This window comes from Protomyctophum bolini (genome assembly GCF_963924005.1).
Source record: "Protomyctophum bolini genome assembly, chromosome: 7".
NCBI lineage: Eukaryota > Metazoa > Chordata > Actinopteri > Myctophiformes > Myctophidae > Protomyctophum > Protomyctophum bolini.
This window is the reverse complement of record NC_137868.1, coordinates 9,790,853-9,808,015: the sequence shown is the minus strand read 5'-3', so window position 1 is coordinate 9,808,015 and position 17,163 is coordinate 9,790,853. Positions and strand designations below refer to the sequence as shown.

At 45.5% G+C, this 17,163-nt stretch overlaps 1 protein-coding gene across 1 annotated transcript; it reads left to right on the top strand.

The window, feature by feature from the left end:
* The first annotated feature begins 458 nt into the window (after positions 1-458).
* Positions 459-16,946, top strand: sall3a (spalt-like transcription factor 3a). Its single transcript, XM_080768800.1, has 4 exons — positions 459-633; positions 10,602-13,838; positions 14,164-14,585; positions 15,101-16,946. The coding sequence occupies exons 1-4, from the start codon at positions 552-554 to the stop codon at positions 15,548-15,550; spliced, it is 4,191 nt and encodes a 1,396-aa protein (XP_080624926.1). The 5' UTR covers positions 459-551; the 3' UTR covers positions 15,551-16,946.
* The last annotated feature ends 217 nt before the right edge of the window (positions 16,947-17,163 follow it).

Genomic DNA, 17,163 nt, shown 5'->3' with positions numbered 1-17,163 from the left:
ATGACTCCTCAGCACTTGTGAACCAGAAGAGCTCCTCATAAAAACGGGGGGGAGATCGAGGGAGAGGAGGAGGAGAAAAAAAGCTGACCTTCCGCGTTGAAGACCCCCCTGAGTGCTGGGCGTAACGTGCGCGCTTTGGTGCGTTGGTTGGTTGGAGGAGGTTGGATGGTGAGAGAAAAGAGACAGACAGTCTGAGAGCGGAGCAGCTAATTGCTTAGTCCGTCCCTCATTACCATATCCAGTGTGAGTCCTCTGGAGCCCAGCCAATCCCCCCCCACCCATCTCACATGGTCCTCCTATTAATCGCAATGCATTATTCACTATCATAATTATATACCGACATGCGCAATCCACACAACAGCAACACCAGCTAATTTCCGTAATTTTTTTCTCCCCCCCTCCTTTTCTTTTTTTTTTTACCTCCTTTTTTTTTTTTTTTTTTTTTGTTGCTACCAGACTATTTGCGAACATTGTATTTTTTTCATTCGCTCGCCGCTGATGTATGTGCAAAACGCAGCACCATCTCGCAGCAGCGTAGCAGCAGCAGCAACATGTCCCGTCGCAAGCAAGCGAAGCCGCAGCATCTCAAGTCGGACGAGGATCCCGCACTAGCCGGGGGGATCTCTGAAAACGGTGAGTGTTTTCACACACAAACTCCTATATATACTTTCTCTTTTATATACCAAGCTAAGCGAGTTGCCTTATAGACACATTCTTCATGCAAAGGGCCTATATAGCATTTTAGCCCATACTTTTAAGCGCATTGGCTGCAGTGTTCCTTTGAGACATTTTTTTAGTATCTTTAGTTTAGTTTAGTTTTTTATTATTGTTATTATTACCTATAGAATTCAATGTGATTCCACGAGGGACTAAAAACTGTCACTCGAAGTTTCCTGAGTGTCTGCGGATTGGCCAGGTCTTAAACTGCCAGATTTTTAATCTGAATGCCAAAACTATAAACACCAAAAGTTTAAAATTAATTAAAGAGTTAATTTAACTGGCAACTCTATAGTCTGCACCTTTTCTCTATTTGCAACGATAGGCTGCAAATTATTCATAATAAATAAAATAGTATAGCTATATACACCTACTGTATACAGTACTGGTACAGTATAACTTTAATTGGCACTGCCGACATTTTCAGTCAAAGCATTGAGGCACCTATTTCGGCATGATTCAGGTCGGGATGTAATTTCATATACAGAGGCATTCATTTCAAAATGCATTTTATTATATTAGTAGGCCTTTTAAGCTTTGCAGTCTTCTCTCGTGACTTTTACAAAACCACACACTTAGTCTACACGCACGCACACACGTGCGTGTGCACGAATACGCGCGCGCGCGCGCACACACACACACACACACACACACACACACACACACACACACACACACACACACACCTCATTTGATAACTTGGAAGAAGCTTTGATATATTATTTATATAACGAAATTAATCAACATTCATATTCATCAGCTGTTATTCATAAAGTTATAGATTTATTTACATAAATTGTAGGTGAAGGACATTTAATCTATTTATGTTTAGGTTTTGTCCAACTTTGCTTGTTTTGCTTTGTCTTTGGGGGTATTCTTCTCCTTCAGGTCCAAACCATGTTTTGTTATGGAAATGTTTTTTGTTTATTCCCGCACATAAATTTGTCACACTTGGTTTGTTCTGTTTCACCATCTATACTAGATCAGTTGACAGGGTTTGTTCGAGCAATGTGTGGAGAGCTGATCCTTTTTAATTCGCTGATGAACCTTTTTCTTATATAAAATGTTAATTATTACTAAAGCTTTTCCTAGGTAAAACCTTTAGAGGTGTATATATATATAGCAACCCATCCTCATCTTTCTTGACTATAGGATTTTTTTTTGCAGAACAGTTGGTTTTCTTTATTTCCAAGATATTTATAACAAGTATAGGCCTACTATAATGAATGGATAAAATTGATATATATATATATATAAATATTGTTTTTAATTATAATTACCTAAATATTTTTGACCTTTTTGTAACTCTTAAAAAACACAAACAATACTACATTTTTGTAATAAACCGCTTCCTGATTTTGTTCAATTACGTTTTCTGTATATATCCCTTATTGCGTTTTCAAATTTTAGTTAAAACGTTAATTACAAACAAAACAAGTAAGTGTTCTAAAAAAAAAAAGAAAAAAGCCAGCATCCCTTTCTCTCGTTCTCTCTTTGCTAAATTGAGAAGTACAGTCAGTGCATAGTGTTTGTCAGCATCTCTTATTGAGTAGCCGTAAAGCTTACGTGCAGGTTCTCTCCAACAAATCACTGTCATGATATTTTTTGCAACCGTGGTCCAACTCTGGCCATGCAGTGCAGCACACAACACAACCTCTTTGTGGACGATGCTTTAGAAACGCATGATGTAATCTCCAGGGAGTCGTTCTTCTTTGCATGAGGAAATGTTGGTGTGGAGGACGAGGGACGAATCACATCGGTGACACATGCATGTCATTTTACGTTATTGGAACTATTGTAGTGAATAGCCTATACTGTAGTGTACAAACTATTTGATCTGTGTTATCTGTTTGAATGCTGAGGCATTTGAAACTATACTCATTTCATGTTCATTGAAGGAGCAGTGCATCAGCTCATTCTCCTGTGATATTCAGATACTTATTTCAGGGTTCTCTTTTTGGCATTCCATATTTGTTTTAATATTTCATATTGAAACAATTTACCCTTTATTTTGTACACGTATACATTTTCTTCATAAATAAATATGCTAGAATTAGGCAAATCTAAAAATGTCAGGGCGCATACTGTACAAGCCACTGTAATCATGGGGAATCAGCTGCTTTTCTTGGTCTTCCTCTGATCCCATCTCCATCATTCACATACATATATTTTGCTCGTAATAGTGCATGCAGCTACACATCCATTTATAATGAACACAAATACAAACATATTTGCTCTCGCGCGCCACACACACACACACACACACACACACACACACACACACACACACACACACACACACACACACGCATCCATGCAAAAGCACACTCACACACGCGTACCACAGATGACTGTGGTGTGAGAATTGCCTATGTCATTCGGTTCAGCATTCTGAGTTGATGTGACGCGTTAAGGATAGTGCTTGCCTATCCTTGTTTGAGGAGGAGACTGGCTCGCTTGTTTTCTGGACAGACGCTGGAGTGAAACAATCCCATGCCTTCCACCCGAGGACAGTAAGCCCATACAGGCCACATAAACAAATACAATCTTTCATCCAAAAAGGCTACCTTACCGATGTGCTATAGAGATGTCAGTCCAAGCACGTCGTTTCAATATGATCGCATCCTTTCGCTTGCCCGCGCGTTGACGTCTTCCAGCTCGTGTCACCACTATTGATTACCTTCCTTGACAAACAGCTGCGTTATTATGTCGAAGGAATTCAAAAGATCTAGTTGTCTTTCAGGGCCTGGTCCTGGTATCTAGTATGCCGGACGGCGTAAACCACACCATTGTGAATCAGAGAGGAGAGACAATACAAAGTATCTGGATACCTCAGTGTTAATTTATCCCTGTGTAACTCTGAGAGTGTACACATTTAACCAAATGGGCGCTTATGGGTCCTTTTGTTTACATGATGTGTGTACACGCGTTCAGAGTTAAATGAGCACTGAGGGTTTTACTGTGTATCTGGATACTCTCATCGTTCAGGCTGTGTTCAGCACCACACTGAACACTTGTGTGCACCATCTTTAATCTGAGGCTGCAGGTACAATGTTTTCGCTGAGAGCGACAGCGACAGCGTCAGCTTCACCACGCTTCCTGTGTTTATTCAGGACTGAAATGGTTATTTGGAAATCTGATTTGACCTTTTCTCTTTCTTCGTACGTCGTGGACCCTTTGTGAACAGGCCACATTGTTGTCCGGTGCGGCAAATTAGGACTCTTGTGTGCCGCGTGTCCCTGAAAAGATGGAATGGCGTGAAGTGCCAACAAGCCTGCGTCCGGCACGCCCCCTCCAACCAGCCCCCCCCCACCGTTCTGTGTCTCCCCCCCCCCCCCCCAGGCCTCTCCGCCACTTGCCCCGAGGGTGGCTGGTCAGGAGTGCTTTGATAGAGCTCGCTGACTTAACCTCTGCCTAGTCCAGTCTGCCAGGTCCCGCCTGTACACGTCAAGCTCATAGTACAATTAGAACATCTGTGCCATTGACCTTGGCAGCGCAGCTTAGCCGTGTCCTAGAAAGTGTTAACAGCAATGAAGCTTTCATCTCGCCGCCGCTTCCTCTGTGTCTGGTCTCTTTGAGCCCCCGACCCCAGGGGTGGAGTGGGGGGTGCGATGGGGGAAGGGGCGGGGGGGGGACACCCATGCATAGGCCTTACGTGTTCTCACTTAACTTGCCATGGAGTGCATGTGCAGTTTGTGCACAGGGTGCAGATGATGCGATCGCTGCGTCTTAGAAATGCTAAAGAGCATCTGAATAATTTTGAAAGCGAAAGAACTTCTGACATTTCTTACACAATGTACCGCAGCTAAACGACTTAAGTGAAACTGTTTCGTCTGCTGACATGTGTTCTTGAAATGTTTGCGAGAAAGTGTCAGGGTTTTGCGGCAGCAGTGGATGGGCTCACGAGGAACAAAACAGAGATATACTATAGTGAGAATGTCCTAACTAACAGTGACAGTGTGGCTGTTCCCCACTTCCCCTCCAGTGGGCCTTTGTTTGGCTTTTGTTTTAATCCTCTCTCACCATTTGGTGGAGGCCCCAGGACCACCCACATAGCTATGCCAAAGATGTCTTCAAGAAGGCACTCAAATATGGCTGTGTCTCTTAATTACTGCTCTGCGCTCAAAACACACCACGAACAAGATGATGTCCTGATTGGGAGAAGAGAACAAGAGAGAGACAGAGACTGGGGGGGGGGGTGCAAATATACTTGTCAAAATGTGTAGAGTTTCAAACCCATACTTTGCTAGCCAAATGTTATACATCTAGTATAATAGGCAGAATCTGTCTTCAGTTAGATGTACAGTAGGTTTTAGTGGGTTAAAGGCAGACACAACCAAAACAGTAACTTTCTCAGTCACAGCATCCCACTTTAAAAGCAGACGTGTAAAGTCAAATTGTTACACTGGTGCAAAAATACAGCTGATAGAGAGAGAGAGAGAGAGAGAGAGAGAGAGACGGAGACGACTTTGCCATGTTGACGTGTGACACAGTCATCTGGACAGAGCGCCGTCATTGAATACTGTATTGCGAACGCTTACACAAACAAATCGTTAATGTTTTGGCTGCTTGCACATCTGCACGCAGCGACAAAGGCCTCTCTGTCAGTGCAGATATTACTGTGCCACTCTGCATCGGGGGACTGACCAGCCCCGGGCTTTGGAGACAGACAACAACCAATGCCGAGGAGGGGAGGGTCAGTACTACAGTCTGCAGGTGTGAAGATACGTTGCTGTGTTGTGATAGAAGGCTGGCGTACCATACTGACTTATCAGAAAGTCTGTCTTTGTATACAATTAAACTGTCACTATAGTTAAGTTGATTGTCACCAAGGAAGGAATCCGTTATTTAGACAAATACATGCAGAAGAAAGTGTATAGGTAGGTTTTATGCAGATATCAACTTGGGAGGGATAAGATAGCTAGCCTATGGGGGAAAAAAATTATGCAATGGAAAACAGTAATTGGTACAGGAATTCCAGCATTGTTGAATCCAGCTGGTCTCCTTATTTGCCCTACTCCTTAACTTATAATGATTCATCTGTGTTTTTTTAAGGGTTCGAAGCTATCTTTAAATGCTCTAAAAAATAATTAGTTTTAATAGGCAGAGGAAGGTTTGGGATGGATGAATGTTGTTCCTAGTACTACCTAGTGTACTGTACATATAGCTATATCCTGATATTTCATTATTGGAACTATACAACTTATTCTTTTAACACATTTCCCACAAATGAATGGCATGCCTTTTATTTAGTGAGATAAATACCGGCCTCACCTTTTCCTTGTTTTCTGTTTGCATGTAAATGTTTTGTTATACTGTCGTGTGTGTGTGTGTGTGTGTGTGTGTGTGTGTGTGTGTGTGTGTGTGTGTGTGTGTGTGTGTGTGTGTGTGTGTGTGTGTGCATGCGCGTACGTACACGTGTGTCCTGTAAGTGAATCTGGAAATTGTTAAGAATGGAGAATTTGTAATTGCTCAGTGCTTCGCTCAATGCACGGCTCTGTGGCTTTCACAGAATCAGTGGAAGGCATGAATACCTCATCTGATATAATATGTCAGATTAGCGGTTTCAGTTAGCATGCCAAAGATTGCTGAGCAAGATAGCGGATACATGGATTCAAAAGTCCACAATCCCCCTATTGATTGTGTTGAGCGTCATATTTGCATTTGAGTAAAGGAAGACTCTTAAAGGAATGAAAAACGGATTGGATTTTTTTATGCCTTTGTTTCTCATGCTGTGGTAGAATCAATACCACCTCCACACACTCCTCCTCACACGCACGCACGCACGCACACATACTCACACACACACACACACACACACACACACACACACACACACACACACACACACACACACACGCACACACATACTGTACACACACACACACACACACACACACACGCACACACACACACACACACACACACACACACACACACACAGTGTCGCCTTCAGATAGATCTTAAGCAGTCAAGTATGTCACTATGTTGTAACTATGAATGAAAATGGTAACTTGATTCTTTGAAATTGTGAGATTGCGAGCATTTGCGGTCGTTTGACATAAAACCTGATTAAAATGTGTGACGTGCAAACTCTTGCTAGAAAACTGTGTTGAAATCCAATCTCTGATTTATTCAGTGCATAGTCCAAGCTTCAAATCACTGCAATAGCCTGGCCTATAGATTCCTTATGTCTGATACAGTGATGCTTGTGAATGATGCAACCAAACCGGCTTTCATTATCATTTTTAAATGCAAATTCTTTCAAATATAAATTAAAAAAAAAATATATATATATATATATATATATTATATAGTTGTTTTTAACCATTGTGCAATTAAATTAATTGCTTTATTGAATTAATATCATTCTATAATAATTTGTTAGGATATTCTTTAATTAAATAAATGCAGGAAAGAAATCCCTGCAATCACTGGAATTAATTCTTATAATTTCAGATATTCTTTCATATTGATAATTGACGTTTTTAAATGTATTTCAGACAAAACAAAACAAAAACCAAATTACATAATACATCTTCCCTTTGTTAAGATTTAGGAAATTATTATATTGTGTAAAATGACATTGGGTATTTGCAAATATCGGTGTATGCGTATGTGAATGCATGTGGGCATTTTTATATCCGTGATTGTGTGCATGCGTCACTCTCCATGTATTTGTGTGTGTGTGTGTATGTGTGTGTGTGCGTGCGTGCGTGTGTGTGTGTGTCACTGTGTTCGCATGGGTGTAGCTGTGGGTGTGGGTGTGTGTGGGTGTGCGCGCGTGCGTACGTGTACATGAGAGAGAAAGGGGTCATAGGCATGCAACGGCTCCCACTTGTAAAGCTAATTGTATGAATGAATAAAAAGAGATTGACAGTAATACCATTCTAATAAGTAATCAGCTCAACGCACTGCCTAGTCATTTGTGTTGACCTTTCAACCCCCAATTATGGAAATGAGTTCTTCTGTCCGCTGCTTGGCTAAGGAGATTTTTAGCCTGCTGTCACGTGTCACTGCCTTTTCCAATCACTGGCTCCTTTCCATGTGTTTGCTTTGGGGTTGGACTTGATCTGCTTGTGGCTTTTGTGTGAGTTAAAAAAATAAACATGGCAGGTATATTCTTATGATATCTCTTCTTTATTAGATTGCATCTCATAGGCTATAGAGTGAATTTTATATAGGCAGAATATAAGTCATGAAACCAGTAGAGTCATTGTTGTTATGTTATTAGTGTTAGTGTTTTTATATTTCAAGGCAATGCCTTAGTTTGGTTGACACTGTGAGGTCTTATCAACCAGTTCCCTGCAGCGACACAGGGATGATAATAACTACTACTAGACCATTACAGTACAGTACCATTACTTACAGTGTGGATTAGTCATAATGTTTATCCCACCGTTGCCCCAAAATTACAGGAGTGATATATTTCTGCCCCCAAAACTCTGTGTAATTGTCATATCATACCACCCAATATATATTTACTTGACTCACTCTGTCCTGCACCACTATATGGTATTACAATATGTTCCATGTTGAGTGAACAATATTGGTGTAAATGCTACACATTTTCCAAAACATTGAGGGAACCTTTTTCAGAGGTTGTCTTATCTCTGTAATTGGACGTCATATTGTATTTTTCTTTATCTTCCACTGCAGACCTTCAGTCACAATTATTAGAATATTTGCACTTTCTTATAATTTGTGAAGTCAGTGCTTTAGGTGATTATACAGAGACAACTTAAGCCATGAGGACAACATGATTAACGGCCACTGTAGGGCAGGTCTGTTTACTTGTCAGTCAGCACAATGTGACTTTTACGCAGGTTTGTATACAGGCTTGAGTAGAGAATGTTTCTTATTTGAAAATAAGGATGAGGTCAGCTTATTTTACCAAGTCTCCCCCTTTCAGGCGTAGGCCTACTGTATCCTACTATACTGCATTCAGCAGTTTTGGTGTGTGTTAATTTTCTAATAACTTTATTTTGTATTTGGTGATTCACACCTACAGTTAATTGCATATGTGTAACTGAAATTTAACACATAGTACAGCCTGTACAGGTTAATGTATGTATATGATTTGCATGATACGTGTTTAAACAAAAGACAAGGAAAGTATATTTAAAAAAAATTGCGGTGGCTGCATGGAAGGCGAATCAATTATTTAAATTAACACATTAAGTCACCAGGAAAGAGTGCTTCATGTCTTAGCACCCTATAATTACTGACATACACACTGCAAAGGATATTTCACACGTTCGTATAGGCTCACTTATTCTTTTCTGGTGATGTTCGTACTCTTTTTTTTTAAACATCTAAGGCAAACACTTGAAAGCAAAGTGAACGGCGTGGAAAAAAAAGAAAGAAAAAAGAAATGAGCGTGGTTGTGTTACATTTTTCTCCTCAAATTACTAGCCTAGACGAACGTTAGTTCAACAGGAGGCAGCATCTGAAGTAAAGCATTTGTTTGTTGTAAGAACCCAGTTGACTCCCACCGCTGTGGGGCTGATTGAACACACTTCCTACTTCTACTGAGAGGCTCACATGTATGTGGCCACGCGCACGCACGTACTCGCACGCACACACACACACACACACACACACACACACACACACACACACACACACACACACACACACACACTCACTATGTAGCACAAAATAAAATAAACATACACATGGGAGGCCGTGTTTTCATGGTTTTGATCAGGTGTGAATTAGCTCCATGTTCAGGGAACATGCCGGCGTCGTTGGCACTTGATGGCAATATGCGGAAGAGGAAGTGGCTTCCTACGACTGTGATTAAACATGTGTAACTAATCAGGGACATTGCTGCCATGGCACTAGCATGTAATTTGTTGAGTCTTATTTCAGAGAGCACCAGAGGGGGGGGGGACGGGGGACGGGGGGGGACCAGAGGTAGAGAGAAGAGGGGGAGGAAGGAAGCAAGACAGACAGAATATTTCCTTAATAACCACTTAAACCCTATACTTTGTTATATATCAAACAGCATAAATAGCTGACCTAAAACCTAAACATAGGACCTTGTAGGACCGCTACTGTTGCAGATTGTTCACCTATTCTTGTCAACTGTTCGCCTATTTTGGCAGAATGTTTGTCAATATGACATGCCAAGAATATATATTTAAAAAAAAAATCAAATATGAATTACATTCTGGATATTTTGGTTATACATAAATACATTGCATGCGTGATGGAATTCTTGATGCACTAGGAAATGTATAACAGTATAAGTTTAATGTCAATGTTGTAGGTTTGCTTTGTTTTTGCAATGGAGTATTTCAACAATTTCATGAAGAAATCTGGTTGGAAGGGAAAGGTTTTTTATTCCAATGTTTAGATCGTGGGCTAAGGTATTGCTTTAGCAATGCTAAATGAAGAGGCTTTGGCATTTGAAATTCAGGTGGAAATGACTGGGCTTGATAGCAGAGGAGAATCCTAATGGGGCCATCAAAGACCTGATTTGTACCCAACAGATGAGGCAGCTGTGAATTGTATGAAATATTGGAAATCAATAGCTTCTATGGAATTTCATTAAGCGGCAGTATCCACAATTGATAGGCCCTCATAATTTGATGGATTGCACAAAGAAAATTATTAGCTAGCTCTATGGAGAGGTTTAGAATGCGCAAAACTGGGTCTTGAGAATTGGTGAACTGGGGCAATTTGTTCAGAGCAAAAAAGGGAAAAAAAGTATATTGATTTTGCTTATGTTAAAAGAGAGGGGGGGAGTCTTTGCAGTACCACTCTGCAAAATATGTGTGGATTCTATATTGATTATTTATTCATTAATCTCCACATTCCCTCTCTTCATGACTCTGTCTCTCACTGTCCTCTCCCACTCCCTCCATTCCTCCTTACAGCCCGCGGTGATGTGGTGCTGGACGACGCCGACAGTGGGAACGAGAGCCGCAGCGGCAGCGAGGAGACGCACGTGTGTGAGAAGTGTTGTGCTGAATTCTTCAAGTGGTCGGACTTCTGTGAACATTTAACGAGCTGCACCAAAAACCCACTGGTGCTTATTGTGAATGAGAACGAAGGCACGCCCGACCCCTCCCAGCAGTACCCCACGGAGCCCTCCCCGGTACCCAGTTGCCCCAGTGACCAGGCAGACAGCGAGGATCCCGGAGAGGGCAGCCACAGCCCTGCCGGCGAAGGGGATGAGGTCCCGGAGATGATGAGCACCCTGGAGGGGGTCGGAGCCCTGGAGAAGGACGATGAGCCGATGGAGCTGGAGTTTTCTCCTGAAAAGGCCCTGGACCAGGAGGAGAGGGACGTGGCCTCCCCCGAGCCGGACCCCTCCTCCCTACCTCAGCTCAGTGACCCCGCCCCCTCCTCCGTCACCAGCTACACCATGCCAAGCACCAACGTCACCCTGGAGACGCTCCACGGCACCCGCGTGGCGGTGGCCCAGTTCTCCCAGAGCGTGCGGGCGGCTGCGGCCGCCGCGGCGGGCAGCGGGGTCTCCACCATGGCCATTCCCATGATCCTGGACCAGCTCATGGCCCTCCAGCAGCAACAGATACACCAGCTGCAGCTGATCGAACAGATCCGCAGTCAGGTGGCCCTGATGAACAGGCAGTCGGCCTCCTCGCAGCCGGCTCTCAACCACCAGGCCCATCACGGCCCTGCCGCTGGCTCCCAGGGGACCGCCTCCTCCTGTGGGCCCCCGGCGCACGGCCCGCTTCAGCTACACGGCTTCATCGCTCCCCCCGTCCATCAGCTGCCCATTAGGTTGCCGGCCACACTCAACGGCCAAGGCCCCTCACCTCTGACCTCGGCGATAGACAGGCCTCTCTCCCACACGCCACAAAGCAGCAGCAGTCAGCCCCCCAGATCCTCCTCAATGCCCAACACAACCTCAGCTAATTCCGCCTTTCCTGCGCCCGGCGGCAGCGGACTGTCGTCTCTGCTGCCGCCCTGTACGTCCTCGGCCGCGAGCAGCAGCATCATCAACAGCAGCTGCAGTGCCGGCAGCATAACAGGCGGCTGTGGAATCAGCAGCGGCTCGGCCCTTCCCAGGAACTGCACCACACCTCCGTCACTAAGCCACAACAGCCTCCATGGCTCCGCCTCCAATCTACCACTGATACCTCACAGCCCCTCTAGCAGTGTCATTTTCCCCAACCCGCTGGCCAGCATCGCCGCCACGGCCAACGCACTCGACCCCCTGGCGGCGCTGATGAAGCACCGCAAAGGGAAGCCGCCGAACGTGTCCGTGTTCGACACCAAGCCCAGCTCCGAGGACCCCTTCTTCAAGCATAAGTGTCGCTTTTGTGCCAAGGTGTTTGGCAGCGACAGCGCCCTACAGATCCACCTGCGCTCCCACACCGGGGAGAGGCCCTTCAAGTGCAACATATGTGGCAACCGTTTCTCCACCAAGGGCAACCTGAAGGTCCACTTCCAGAGGCACAAAGACAAATACCCACATATTCAGATGAACCCCTACCCGGTGCCGGAGTATCTGGACAACGTGCCCACCAGCTCCGGGATCCCGTATGGAATGTCCCTGCCCCCGGAGAAGCCTGTGACCACGTGGCTCGACAGCAAACCCGTCCTCCCCACCGTGCCCACCTCCATGGGGCTGCAGCTCCCTCCCACCCTGCCGAGCATGATGGGTTTAGGGGGGGACTCCCCATGCCTCACCCCACTCAACCAATCCCCTCGCGGGCCGTCCCCGGCCTCAAGCGAGTGCGCATCTCTGTCCCCGAACATCCTTACTGACTCTGCTAGGGCCACCATGTCCCTCTCCCCGATACCCAACCTGGCTGGTGATGCTCCGCCGCTTCTGAAGCTGGAGGGCATCCATCTGCCCCCGAACTGCTCCACGAGGCCAGGGGAGAACACCAACACCACCACCACCACCTCCACCACAGTAACCCAAATGGTCCTCTCCACCACTGTCACCTCCACCATGTCGACAAGCAGCAGCCAGGCCACAGAGCCCATCACTGCCCCCAGTAGTGCCACCTCCCACCCCATCCTGCCCATGCTGTCGGACCAGTTCAAGGCCAAGTTCCCCTTCGGTGGCCTCCTCGATTCTATGCAAACTTCAGAGACGTCGAAGCTGCAGCAGCTGGTGGAGAACATCGACAAGAAGATGACGGACCCCAACCAGTGTGTCATCTGCCACCGTGTCCTGAGCTGCCAGAGTGCGCTGAAGATGCACTACCGAATCCACACTGGCGAGAGGCCCTTCAAATGCAAGATATGCGGCCGAGCGTTTACCACCAAGGGGAACCTGAAGACGCATTTCGGCGTGCACCGATCCAAACCCCCGCTCCGCGTGCAGCACTCCTGCCCCATCTGCCAGAAGAAGTTCACCAACGCTGTGGTTCTGCAGCAGCACATCCGCATGCACATGGGCGGGCAGATCCCCAACACGCCGCTGGCCGAGAGCCTCCAGGACATGGACGCGGACCTCTCCTTCGACGAGGAGAGGTTAGACGCGATGAGCAGCTACGACGACGACTTCCTGGACGAGATGGAGGCGGCCATGGACGACGAGGCTGACCAGACGGAGGCCGAGATGGACGCGTCGCGGCCCCTCCAGCCCTACTCGCCGGGGAGCTCCCCGCCTACCTCGGTGATCTCCAGCATCGCCGCGCTGGAGAACCAGATGAAGCTGATCGACTCTGCGGCCGGCATCACCCGTCCGTTCGGCCCAAGGCCCATGCAGAACGGCAGCGGATTTGGAGGGGAGAGCGACTTCTTTAACAATGACTCCCTGTCGCTGATGGGAGACAATGAGGGTCACAGCCTGGGAAGCCCGGCCCTGTCCGAGTCCTCTGGTTCCCTGCAGCACTTATCCCCCACACACAGCCACTCCGAGAGCCACCGGTCCAAGTCCCCCACCACACTCATCATCAACAACAACAACAACAGCAACAGCAGCAGTGGCAATGGCATGGCATCAGAGGAAGGACAGGAGAACAATGTGGCCGGCTTGGCAACGGTGAAGTCTGAGAAATCAGAGACTCCGTCTCCGCTTCCTGCATCTGAAGCCAACGGGGCCCTCGACCTGACTGCCACTCAGCCTGGCAGGCACTTCATCAAGGAGGAGAGCCACTTCAACATGCTGTTCCTGAATAGAGACAGAGGTACGTGCAACACTGCTAAATTAGCGAGCCTTTGATCAAATCAAATGTTTGTATTCAATATGAACTTATACTTTGTTTTGGGTGAACACAAGATGAATTGCTTTAAATTACTATATTATTTTCATACATACAAGCAAGTTCCAGTTTTGACTTTTAGGTGAATATTATAAAGCATTTCAATATATCATTTAAATCTGCATTCAACAAATTTAAGACGGAAAATCAGATCAGTGTCTCGTTGTGGTCACATATACAATACAATACAACAATACACAATACTCAGTTCTCTGACGCTTAACTACTCCCCTCACCTCTTCTCCCCCAGGACTGAGCACGCCCAGTTTGGCCAGCACCGCCTCCAACATGATCAAAATGGAGATGAACGGCCACGGCAAATCTGTGTCCCTGAGTGACAACCACCACAACCATCACAACCATCACAACCACCACAACCACCACAACCATCACAACCACCACAACCACCACAACCACCACCAGCACCAACACCTGCCTGCAGGCGTTCAGGTGCCTGCCGCTGCCCCGCAGACCACTATGAGTGCGAGCATCACCCCTATGCTGGCCCCCCCGCCTCCACGCCGCACGCCCAAGCAACACAACTGCCACAACTGTGGGAAGAACTTCTCCTCGGCCAGCGCCCTGCAGATCCACGAGCGCACGCACACGGGGGAGAAACCCTTTGGATGTTCCATTTGTGGAAGGGCTTTTACCACTAAAGGCAACCTGAAGGTAGGCTGCTTTGTACAGATAGAAAAAATATATAATTATAGCATTCTAATAATACTCTTAATGGGAGTCAATTAATTGTATGTACTTACTACTACTACTACTACTACCAGGAAAGTCACGCCTGTGTGAAGTGAGCGCTCTTAACATCATACATCATCATATACGTACTATCAATGTATGTGTTAGGACAATGTTTGTGTTTACACAAACCCTCAAAGCTGGACATAGGAGGGGCTAGCGCCAATAAAAAAGTGTTGTTTATTACTGACTAAAGGGGATATATTATAAATCTATTTCTAGTAAACATCTGTTTTTTTTTATTCAGTTAGATTTAAAGAAAAACAACAGAAGCACAGAAATAACCAATCACTTTATTCTTTGGATATTCAAAAGTAGCTCACAAAGCATCACGATGCAACGCGTCGTGAGCCGGTAGATATGCTGTTTTCGACAAATTTCGGGGAAATTAACCTGAGGCTCTGCATGTGTTGTCTGATTGCTGCACGCCACTGTAGGTCCACATGGGCACGCACATGTGGAACAACGCTCCGGCGCGCCGCGGCCGCCGCCTCTCCGTGGAGAACCCCATGGCGCTGCTGGGCGGCGACGCCATGAAGTTCAGCGAGATGTTCCAGAAGGACCTGGCGGCGCGGGCCATGAACGTGGACCAGGGCTTCTGGAACCAGTACGCGGCCGCCATCACCAACGGCCTGGCCATGAAGAACAACGAGATCTCCGTCATCCAGAACGGCGGCGTCACCCAGCTGCCCGTCAGCCTGGGGGGGCCCGGGCCGGGGCTCACGTCGCTGCATGGAGCCATGCCCGGAGGAGGAGGTATGGAGCGCATGCACGCGGGCGGCTGCAGCCCGCCCATGAGCGGCCTGGAGAAGGCCGGCCTGGAGGTCACCGCCGGCCGCCCCTTCTCCAGGTTCATGGAGGAGAACAAAGAGATTGGGATCAATTGAAAAGAAGAAAAGGAAAACTCATGTATGGGCGAAGGTATAGACTTTGACAAAGACTGAAAGTCTTGTGATAAGAAAAAGAAACTGCTAATCCAGTTTGATCTCATACGTACTATATTATGTACAGATGAATATTTTTTGTTTGGTTTTTGGAAATATAGTATTTAGTATTGATTAGAGGTCTTTGCCTTTAACCCATTACCCCCCCCCCCCTCCCCCCTCCTTGATATTTCGCTCATACGAAGAATACTTTGTCTCTTGTTTGAGAATACGTCGTCTTGCAAGATTTGCATGGTACTTATTGGTTTCTATCAGTACGTTTGACTGCTTTTATGAATTTATTTTCAAAACAACAAGTATCCTGTCTCATTTGTGATGGGCAAGCCTCATTATTTGAAATGGACTGAAACAGAAGGACAGAGGTAGAGACTGGTTAGCCTTTGTCGGGCGATGCGGTTTAAAAGCCAACGGGGCTTTTAAAACCGCATACTCTGTTGCGTGTGGCTGTCGCACAAACAAAAATAGCCAATCTACAAGCTCACAACGTGTCGCAGAGCGACACGTTGTGAGCTTGTAGATCGGCTATTTTCAGCGAGCGACAGCCGGTGTGCAACTATAAAACAGGCGTAAGATTGCTCTTACACAAAATGGCCGGGGATAGACTGAACTACGGTGTGTCTGTCTGTGCTCGACCTAATTTCTTTTTTCTCTTGAAGTAGAAAACTTGAAAAAAAAAAAAAAAAACAGAAAAAAAAAATGTTTGAACTATTTTAATCTTTACATTTAGTCTCCCAGCATTGTCTTATAATATCGTCCTGTGTCTTTAGTATTTATGATATTGACAAAAAAAAGCGGGTATACGGAAATATATTTAATGGCCCAAGCATTTTATTGATCCCTTTCTTTTCTAAACTGCAGGCTTCACTTATCTCTTTCAATAAAGACAATGTGTCCTTTCTGTTGAACAACAAAGGAAAAATGGTGAAGTTTTATTTGGATATCGAGGAGATAATGTGTAAACGGTACAGTGAAGAGGCTGAGATATCCGAAGCTGCTATGACCACAAAACCCTGCTTTTAACCTTTGTAAAAAAAAAAGACAACGGGGAAAAAATGATATCCTTTGGAAGAAATATCTATGTATAGAAATACAGACAAATCTAAAAACAGGTATGCATATTTTGTATCACATGAAAATAGACATCATGAGTTGAGAGTATTTGTCATGTTTGTGAATGCACTTTTTAAAAACACGACGTTTTGTCTGTGAGTTACCGTTAACCTTTTGACTGAGCTTATCTATCACGTGTTGTTTTGATTGTTTTCAGCGTACCACTCCTACAATTTGCAGAGTCGTCTCTGTTAGGACATGCGTGCTGCTCGTCTGAGCGCCACCTCATCCACTCAATCAAAATCTTCTCAAATAAAAACAAAACAAAAGAGAACAGGACTCGTGTTTGGTCTTCTTAACTGCACATCTTCTTTTTTACAACATCCGCCCAACACTCCCTTTTCCACCAGTTGCCTACATTTGGGTCACTGACTGAAATATCGCATTGCCTTCTCCACACACTGGTTACTTCTCTTAATTGTTTTTGAGCGATGCTAGTATAACTA

Coding starts and splice junctions, on each gene's coding strand:
- sall3a (XM_080768800.1), top strand. CDS start 552: ATGTCCCGTCGCAAGCAAGCGAAGCCGCAGCATCTCAAGTCGGACGAG. Junction 634..10,601: donor CGGGGGGATCTCTGAAAACG/GTGAGTGTTTTC, acceptor TCCTCCTTACAG/CCCGCGGTGATGTGGTGCTG. Junction 13,839..14,163: donor GTTCCTGAATAGAGACAGAG/GTACGTGCAACA, acceptor CTTCTCCCCCAG/GACTGAGCACGCCCAGTTTG.